This window comes from Marmota flaviventris, chromosome 13 (assembly GCF_047511675.1).
Source record: "Marmota flaviventris isolate mMarFla1 chromosome 13, mMarFla1.hap1, whole genome shotgun sequence".
NCBI classification, from domain to species: domain Eukaryota; kingdom Metazoa; phylum Chordata; class Mammalia; order Rodentia; family Sciuridae; genus Marmota; species Marmota flaviventris.
Genome location: NC_092510.1, coordinates 50,595,678 through 50,606,664, shown reverse-complemented (window position 1 = coordinate 50,606,664; position 10,987 = coordinate 50,595,678). Strand labels below are relative to the sequence as shown.

The 10,987-nt window shown below is 33.9% G+C and overlaps 1 protein-coding gene across 1 annotated transcript in view; it reads right to left on the bottom strand.

Annotated features, from left to right (window-relative positions):
• Window positions 1-10,987, bottom strand: part of Ccdc171 (coiled-coil domain containing 171) — a 398,124-nt gene that overhangs the window by 312,981 nt on the left and 74,156 nt on the right. The window contains exon 8 of the mRNA XM_071600432.1: window positions 5,321-5,413. Within this exon, the coding sequence (XP_071456533.1) occupies window positions 5,321-5,413 (93 nt within the window). The remainder of the gene's footprint in view (window positions 1-5,320; window positions 5,414-10,987) is intronic.

Below are 10,987 nucleotides of genomic sequence, written 5' to 3'. Positions count from 1 at the left end.
CAAATAGTTATTGAGCATTTAATATGTGCTAGGCAATGTGCTAATGCTCAACAGATATATAATAATCATGGAAAGATAGTCTTAGTCGTTTCAGAGCTCAGAGTCTTTAGGAGAGGACAGATGATGTATTATAAGTGCTTATTATAAGCACTTCCTATAACAGAGTCATGTGCAAAGGGCCATGAAATCAAGGAAAAACTGTGTTGTCATCCTCAAAAAGGCTGGCAACAACTCAAGTGAGGAAAGATAAACCCAGCAAGAAATGAAATGTACATCAATATTAAGAGGTTTCATGAATTAATCTAAATGAATTATAACTGCCAGAATCATTTCTAGTTGTATAAAAATATTCTGAAATAGCTGAAGCATTTATTCTTACACTTGAAGTAAGGAAGTAAAATAGACATGTAAATAAAACTCAGTAATTTTCAATTTTTGACTTTTAAACTCTCTTGTTCTTTGTTGTTTTTATCTAAATCTAATGTTTACAAGTCAAACAGTAAATTTAGGAAATATTTTCTTCTGTCAGCATTTCTTATCAGCATTATCTTCTTTCAGAAAATAAGAATATTCAAATGGTAAACCAATCTAACTAAAAGAAAGTAGACTTCAAATTCACAATTCTGAGTTGATGCTTCTACTTTTCACTCTATATTATCATTTTTATGCCACAGCATACAAATTGAATAATGGAAGATTTAAAATACATATTTGACAACAGTTTTGTAAGATTACAGCTACTTAATAGTCTCATTTGCATTTAAACTAATCTGAAATTGAATGTTACCAGATGAACCTCACTGAATATATCTGTCAATATTTATAAATTTATGGTTCAAATATAACCTTTGCTTTTTTCTGTCACAGCACCATGTTAGATGACAATATTAATTTTAAACCATGCGGCTAAAAAAATGCAGTTTTATAGTGATAAACTACATTTTTCCCTGTGATATAACTACAAAGAAACCCTAATTTTGAATTATTGATGCCATTTTGGGTGAACCTATCTTTTTTTTCTTTTTTTGTAGTTGTTTTTTGTGGTTGTAGATGGACAGCACTTTGTTTATTTTTATGTGGTGCAAAGGATCAAACCCCGCGCCTCACACATGCTAGGCAAGCACTCTGCCACTGAGCTACAAGCCCTAGGCCCAAGCCTATCCTTCTTTTAAAAAGGTAATAAATCTTGCTTTAACAAACAGACACAATCAAATACATGGGTCTGAGATTTTATAAGTAAAATGGGCCTTTTATTAAAGATACAAGTTTAAAAAAACTCTAATATAAAATCCTCACAAATGTAGTTGCGTCTTATATTAAAAACTATTTAAACAAGAAAAATTATATTAAAATTTAGGGAGGAAATCTAAATATTTTAAAAATTTAAATTAAATCAAGGAACTCAAGACTTTAAAAGTAGTAGATGGTCACTGCAACTGCAGGACATATATCGCATTTATTAATTTGGGGTAATATTCATGAATAAAGAAAGTCAAGATAGGAGGTTGGAGCCAAGCATGGTGGAGCACACCTATAATTCCAGCGACTAGGGAGGCTGAGGCAGGAGGATTGCGAGTTCAAAGCCAGCCTCAGCAACTTAGCAAGGCCCTAAGCAACCTGACAAGACTCTGTCTCTAAATAAAATATTAAAAAGGGTTGGGAGGCTGGGACTATAGCCCAGTGGCACAGCACTTGCCTACTACATGTGAGGCACTGGGTTCAATCCTTAGCACAGCATAAAAATAAATAAAATAAAGGCATCCTGTCCATCTACACTACAAAAAGGAATTTTTAAAAAAAAGGGGTTCTGGGTTGGGGATATAGCTCAGTGGTTAAGCACCCCTGGTTTCAATCCCTGATACCAAAAACAAAAAAAGAAAAATAGGAGTGTGGGTGAGGAGACAAACAAGAGTTTGTTTGTTTGTTTTGGGCAGTCATAGGATCGAACCCAAGGCTTCACACATGCTAGGCAAACACTCTGCCACAGAGCTGCACACCTAGTCCCAAGACAATTTTTTAATCTAAATTAGTTTTAATGTGTTTATAGTTACTCTTCATTCACTTGATTTGGACAATCCTAACATCCAACTTGATGAGAAATTAAGGAGCACAAATAAAGCAGCAGGATTTTTCAGACCTGCTAAAGCCAAAGAGGTTTAAATAACTTTTTCTTCTAGAAATAAATACATGGTATTTTATTTCTGTATAATCTATTACATCCATTCACAAAGCAATATTCAAACATAATTACTCATCAATTATATAATAACATAAAGAACATCTTAAAAATATTTTTTTTAATTTTTAATATTTATTTTTTTAGTTTTCAGTGGACACAACATCTTTGTTTGTATGTGGTGCTGAGGATCGAACCCGGGCCGCACACATGCCAGGCGAGCGCGCTACCGCTTGAGCCACATCCCCAGCCCCATCTTAAAAATATATACAATAAAAATATATTTTTTAGATTTTAAAAAATATATGTAATAATCTTCATCAAAAATTCTTTTCAACAGAAGCATGAATTATAAATACCTTATTATTAAATTTTAACCATAATCAAAGTGCCAAAAAAACATTTAAAAGTCATAATTGTCTACAAAATATTAAATTAGAAAAGGTAGCAGACCGAACAAATATCCTCCTGAGTAATTTAACTCTCCTGACACCTCAGAAACTGGCTGATCCAAATTAAACTACAGGCAGATGCTTGAGAGAATAGAGGAAAAGGAATTGTCCACTTAACTGACAAGAGTATAACTTGTATTGTTTAAGTACTTAGCATGACCATTTTCTCAAATACACTAAAGAACGCTGAACCTCTAAACTGCACTTCAAATTCAACATGTCCAAAACTTATCATCTTCTCTCTTGAGAATTCCAAGCCTGACGGTCACCTGCAAATGCTCATTTTTACACACAGCACAAACCTCGGTGTTGTCTTCTATTGCTTTCTCTCCCTCCACACTGCAAACTAAGTTATCTATAATTGTAGAATCTACAGTGTATTTTCAGTTTTTTGTAAATTTGTTTCCTCTTGCTGCTAGTATTACAAGTGAACACAAAACAGTGGCTTAAAACAACATAAGTTTATTATCTTGCAGTTTTGGAGGTCAGAAGTCTGAAATGGGACTCCTGGGGTTTCAGAATCAACAAGGCTGCGTTCCTTCTGCGGACTCTGGGGTACTCTTCAGCTTCCGGAGTTCACTCACCTTCCTGGGCTCATGGCAGCATCACTCTGGCTTCTGCTTTTGTTGTCACAGCTCTGTATCTGACCCTGATCCTCATGCCTCCCTTTATAAGGACCCCTGTGATTATACCAGGCCCAACTAGATAAATGAAGACATCTTAAGATCATCAAGATAATCATATCTGCAAAGTCTCTTTTGCCCTATATGAACAGGTAATCACAGGTTCTGAGGATTAGGACAGATATGGACATCTCTGAAGAGCCATTATTCTGACTACCACACTGCTCCTTTCCATTTCCATGGCATGGCCTGAACTCAGGCATCCCAGCCACCTATCTTCACTCTATTTTATCCATTAGTAAGTTACCAGATTATGCTTTCCTATGGATACCTCCATTTAATTCCCCTCCTAAATTTTATCCCTGCCTTTATTATGCTCCCACAGTATTTAAGTATGTTATATTTCTGACTCTATCTCTATATATCTACGCATATATGTAGGTATGCAGTATCACTGGTAATGGAGTGTTAGCTCCAAAATGAATTAATTTACTTTTATACCTTCAGCTCTTAATACAGTGATAGGTGATTGCACAAGCTAAGCACTCAATAAGTAAGATGCATATTTTTTAAAATGTTTTCAAAAGCAAATTCATCCCATGGCTGCTGACAAAAAGAACAGTGAACAGCAAATTTTTCTGCAAAGGGCCAGATGGTAAATATTTTATGCTCTACAGGCTGCTATAGTTTCAATGTTGAATGTCCCACAAAGGATCAAGTGTTAAAGGTTTGATCCCCAGGATGACACTACTGGGAGGTGCCATGGACCTTAAGAAGTGGTGTTGGGGATTTAGCTCAGTAGCAGAGCACTTGCCTAGCATGCACAAGGCCCTGGGTTCAGTCCTCAGCCCTGGAAAAAAAAAAAAAAAAAAAGAAGTGGGGGCCTTAGTAGAGGTCCTTATGTCATTGGGAGTGTGTCCTCAAAGGGGACTGTGGGACTCTGCCCAATCCTCTCTCTTGCTATGCTTCCTGGCTCTTGAAGTTTTCTCCACTATATGCCCCAACTGTGATGTTTTGCCTCACCAAAGGCTCAAAGAAATAGGACTACTAGATCACAGATTGGAACCTCCAGAACTATAAGCCAAAATAAACTTTTTTTCTTTTAAATTAATTGCCTCAGGGATTCAATTATATTGGTGGAAAACTGACTAATGCACAGACTATTGGGTCTCTGTCACAACTCCACTCTGCCACTGTAGCACAAAAATAGCCATACATGAGACAAATCTCATAAGATCTAGTGAAGGCTGTAGTGTGTCGACTCGACTAATATAATATATCCTTACTTGTTTCCTTACCTTAAATACAATAATGAAAGTTATGTTTTAGATCTGGAATATCCCCCAAAGACTCATGTGTTAAAGGCTTGGTCCTCAACGCAGCAATGTTTAGAGATAAGGCTTTGGGTAAGTGACTGGATCACGAACACTCCGATCTCATCAGTGGATAATCCAATTATGGCTAAATGGATTACTAGGGGTGGTGGAAACCAGGCTGATGGGGCATGGTTGGAGGAAATATGTGACTGGGGAATGTGTGAAACAGTAAGAGATACTGGGGATAGTACTTTACTCCTGAGCTATATTCCTCCCCACCCCAAATTTTTTTATTTTAAGACACGGCCTCAGTAAATTGTTAACACTAAGCCCTGCACTTGCGATCCTCTTGCCTCAGCCTCCCAAGCCACCAGTATTTCAGGCATGGGCCACCATGCCTGGCAGAAAGGGTATTTCTTTTTCCTAGTCCCTTTTCCTTTTGCTCTCTAGTTCCTAAATGCTGTGAGCTTTGCAGATTTCTTTCTCCACACCTTTTTGCCATAATGTTCTGTCTTACCTCAGGTCCAAAGCAATGCTGCAAGCCAAGCATAGACTGACATCTCATGAGCCAAAATAAAACTATCCTTCCCTAAGTTGTTATTCTTAGATATTTGTCACAGTAACAGAAAGCTAACACAATGAACATCATAACAATATATTACCCATCCTAAATGGACATAAAGTTCTCCAAAATAATGTTGTTTTCCTCGCTGTTATAACAGAATTTAAGAAAAAAATGTGTTTATATTTTACCTGAATAATTTCAGAATTAAATTTTGATTCCAAATGTGCCGCTCTTTCTGCTTCAATATTTTCTTCCAATTTCCTTACTCTCAGAGTAGTTGCCTAAAAACAAATTAAAAGTTTAAACTGATAAACATTGGTATTTAAAATAGATATGGGCTGGGGATGTGGCTCAAGCGGTAACACGCTCGCCTGGCATGCGCGGGGCACTGGGTTCAATCGTCAGCACCACATAAAAAGAAAATAAAGATGTGCCCACCGAAAACTAAAAAATATATAAATTAAATAAAATAAAATAGATATGAATAGGGCTGGAGATAAGGCCTTGGGTTTGATCCCCGGGACCACAAAAAAAAAAAATAGACATGGATCACTGTATCCCAAAACTGTAATTATCACTTTAGATTACTTTAGCTATAACTTCAGTTTTCATACTTTGCAGAAGTGAGGCATACTCAGGAAGAATGCCCCAGAGCCAGCTTTTTCTGTCTTTGAGTTTTACTGAGATACAATTTCCATACAATAATCTACACATATTGAAAGTATACATCCATCTTCAAGTAATCAATAACCAGCTTTCTGTCATTATAAAGCAATTTGTATTTTCTGAAATTTTATGTGACTTAAATCATACAATGTATACTCTTTATTACCTGGCTTATTTCCCCCTGCATAAAGTACTCTGAGATTTCACTCTTGTTGTGGGTTGCATGTAGAAATAATTCAATCCTTTTCATTGATGAACAGTGTTCCACTGTGTTGCTGTACCATAACTGGTTTCCCTGTTCACCAATTGATGGACGTTTGTTTCCAGTTTAGGTTTTGACAAATGAAGCTGCTGTATTTATGTACAAGTCCCTGTCTGAACATATACTATCAATTCTCTGGGGTAAACAGGGAGGAGTAGAATGACTGGGTCAAATGATAAGTATATACTGAATATTTTAAGAAACTGACAAGAGTTTTCCTAAGTGGTGGTATCAATATACACTCCAAACAAGAATGTATGAAATTTTCCATTGTTCCACATCCTCATCAACATTTGGCATCATTGCTTATTTGTTTGGGGTTTTTCAAACATTTAAATAGGTATGTAATGGTATCACATTTGGTTTTAATTTTAATTTCCCTAATGACATTGAGCATCTTCTCACGTACTTATTAGTTATCTAAATATCTCCTCTGATGCTGTACCTACTCAAATCTTTTCTTTTTTTGTGCTGGGGATTGAACCCAGGGCCTCATGCAAGCACTCTACCACTAAGCATCCTCAGTCCCCCTCATTTTTAACTGGGCTATTTTCATATTATTTTAATATTCTAACATAATATTTCATTATTTTAAAAGTTCATTATATGATCTAGATATGTCTTCTGTTAATATGTGATTTGCAAATATTTTCTCCCATACTACATCTTGTCATTCCATGATTTTAACAAACAGCATCTTTCACAAAACAAAATTTTTCTTTATGACAAAATCTAACATAATTTTTCAAGCAAGATTCAGTTTCTGGCCAGAAACAAATTGAGAGAGAAAGAGATTTTTTTTAATACTATTTTTGTTGAGAAAATGCAACCTTGGAAAGCATTGGATTCCTACTCTTAAAGAGGGAACTGGTCATGACCAAAACCTGTTATGGGGTCATGGGCAGGTAAAGTAGGACTATGAGAACACCCAGCACATCTCACTAAAATAGTGTGCCTAGAGTTCTCTGTCAAATACAGTGATTTCAATAACAGTAGAGAAATTCATTAATAATCTTATTTCCCTTCCTAGAGAAAATTTTCGCAGGAGATAATATCAAACATTTAGCCTAATCCAAGGTGAGCTTTTTTTTATGTTCAACTTGATTAATTTTATTTTTCCTCTATTCTACCACCATTTCTTTTTGTTTGCAGACAGCTGGTAATGGGTCACAATGAGAGAAGCAGTATAAATTAAAGCCTGGATAATAATCAAACAGTCTTTGAATAACTATACTTCTTTTAGGACAAAGCACATTCCTGTAATGATTGCTATCATGCATAGCCAAAACACAAACACCCCTTTTTCTTCAGAGGCCTTTTTAGATGTAATTACTACTGATGGCCCTCATAGTCAGGAGCATTCTGCTTGGGGATATAATCACACTTTGTTTCACAAACACACAAAAGTCATTAGTTTTTTACATTGAAGTATATGCTTTATTTAGATTTTACAACTCCATCAATAATATTTATTAATAATTTAATATATTCAAAATATTTTTTTTCAGGAGGCTGAAAGCAATAATTCCAAATGTGATCCTTTTGGGTCTAAAGGTAATTTAAATCCAAATTATAAACTAATACTTTATAATATAATCTCTTTGAAGGTAAAAATCTGACATTTATGCCCTATGCCACCAGATTTTTTTTAAATAACAAGCATTCCAATGGAAGATGAAACTAGTCAATATTCATAGTTCAATCTGAAGACTCAAAACACTCCAAAACAACTGGAAATGAAAAAAAATGGATATTTGCTATAACTAAGAAATTTTACTTCATGTTTTAGTGTAATAATGACATATTTTTAAAAAATTCTACCTTTATACATTATATACACACACACACACACACACACACACAAGGATAAAATTGTGTGATGTTTAGATCTGCTTTAAAATAATAAAGCTGGAGTTTGGGTATAGGAATTCATGAACTACACCTTCATGATCATAAGCTGATAATTACTGAAGCTGAACAATGGACACATGAAGATTTGTTACAGTACTTTTCCTACTTTCATATATGATTGAAATGTTCCATACAGAAATTCTTTCAAAAATAACAACAAAAGCAAAGGCATTAAAGGTTAAGGGGCAAATATGGTGCAAGTACCATTATTTACCCAATTAACAACCTAGTGTTTTGATAATGAAAATAAAATATCATTAGAACAAATTAAACTCTTTATGCCTAAATATAAAGTATATGGGAAGGGAAGAATTTAACTCAATTTCTATTTATATTGTTTACATATTAAGATAAATTGTGATGATCATTATTATCCAAACTACCTGGTATGAAGACACGAATTGGTGTGACTATACTATGTATACAACCAGAAATATGAAAAATGGTGCTCTATATATGTAATAAGAATTGTAATGCATTAAAGAACAAAGTTGAAAGACATATTTCACAATTGCAAAAATTACTACAAAGTTACAGGATCAAACCAGTGTGGTATTGGCATAAGGATAGACATGTAGGGGGAAAAAAACTAAATGACCAGAAACAAACCCATAATTCGTAGTTAACTGATTTTCAACAAGGGTGCAAAGGCCATTACATGGGAAATAACCACCTTTTTATTAAATAATGCTGAAACAACTGTATATACACATGCAAATAATAAGTTTGGACACCCTACCTTACATCATATGCAAATATAAATGGATCAATGTCCTAAATATAAGAGCTAAAATCATAACATTCTTAGAAGAAAACATAGGAGTAAATCTTCTTGACTTCAGATTTGGTAATGGATTCTGGGTCATAACACCAAGAACCCAAAGTATAAAAGGAAAAAATAGATAAGTTTAAAATTAAAAACTTATGTGTACCAAAGGACCTTATTTTAAAAGTGAAAAGACAATCTACAAAGGGGAGACAATATAAATCCTATACCTGATAATGATCTAGTAACCAGAATACATACTCATACAACAAAAAGTCAAACAGTTCAAACTAGGGTGTAGCTTAGTATGGAAAAAAGTGTTTTTCAATTAAAATATTAATAAAGAACTTGAGTAGATATTTATCAAAAAAATGCAATGATAAAAAATATATGAAATAATGTTCAATGTTATTAACCATTGAAGAAATGTAAATCAAAACCACAAAGAGAGAGAACTTCATATCCACTAAGATGACTACAATTTTAAAAACAGAAAATAACAACTATCACAAGAATGTGGAGAAGCTGGAAACCTCATGTGTTACTAGTGGAAATGTTAAATGGTTCCACTGCTGTGGAAAACTTTGATAGTTCCTCAAAAGCTTTACCATATGACCCAGCAATTTCAAGCTTACGTGAATACCCAAGAGAAATGAAAGCATGTTCAAATGAAAAACTATACATCAAAGTTCAAAGCAGCATTTTTCTTAACAAAGGTGGAAAGAACTCTAATGTCCAGCAACTGATGAATGAATAAACAAGATGTAGGGTATCCATGAAATGGAATATTACCCAGTCTACATGCTGCTACATGGATGGACCATGAAAATGTACATAATGTAAGAGAATCAGATACAAACTATTACATATTGTATGATATGATTTATATGAAATGTCAATAACAGACAAATCCATAGAGAGAAAGTATATTAGTGGCTGCCAGAGACTAGAGGGAGAAGAGAGAAGGGAATGGGCACTGACTGCTAACAAATACTAGTCTTCTTAAAGGGTAATGAAAACATTCTGGGATTAGTGGTGACAGTTACAAAACCCTCTGAATATTTTAAAAACCACTGCACTGCGCCCTTTGTAAGGATGAATTTTATGATATATAGATATATAAATATATATCAATAAAAAACAAATGAATCCCTATGTGAAGGGACCAAGATAATGTCGAAGAAGTAACAACCAACTAACTTCTGATTCCCATCATTGAAAAAAAACCTTCCTTCTGAATGCTGACTTTCCATCCTTAGAACAAGGGACCCCCAGAGATTGCAGTTATATAAAGCATGGCATATACTATAGCAGGGACATTCTCATGTTTAGCCCAGACTAGAATAAACATTAACCTCTGTGACCCAAAACTAATTAAAAAATATTAGGTAAACCCTACAGAATAAAGCTTTGCTCTTAAAGAATTAATGTTGGCTTTATCAGTATTCAGTATGCTCGTTTTAGATTCTGTAAATCAGGAGTCATGCCAGTCACAAGGAAATGGTCCATAGGCATTAAGAATAAAATATTTTAAAAGGTAATAATGAGCAGATAGAGGAAAGAAACCAGTCTAATAAGGTTAAAATAATTTTTTAAATTCTAAAAAGCATATATGTAAGTTTCTCTACAAAAATGACAGTCATGTATTTCATTAAAAACAGAAATAGCCCATAATTTTGTGATAAAAGAATCAACAATTCAAGTTGTCTTTTTATTTATTATGTATATAATATAATGTTTTAATTAATTATATGGTTTCCATTTAAAAAGTCAAGAGGAGGTTCTATTTTTTCTGACTAAACTAAAACTAAACAGGCTGAAATAATAAGCTGAGATCACATCTTTATTTTCACACTTTCCTTTTTTTGAATCAAATGTCCAAATGAAAACAAATTCATAAACCATTTATTATTACTAAAACTATCAGTAAATAAAGTAAAGAGAGTTTAAAAAAAAGTCAAATGTTTAAACAAACTCCTTCCAAGAGTGGGCCTTGTTGACAGACATAATTAAAGCACTCCTAATAATACATTTTTTTCTATCTTCTGATATGTTGAATTAATTCTCATATCCAGCAGAGGGTGCTAGAGAAATAACAACATGCTGTTCACAAGCACACACAAAAAAAAAACTTCCAGTAACACCAAAGAGAACTACTATAACATTCATTTAATCCTAATATAATCAATGTAACAGCATAAAATATAACAGACTTCTAATTAAAATTCAAAATCCAAAACAAATTCATGT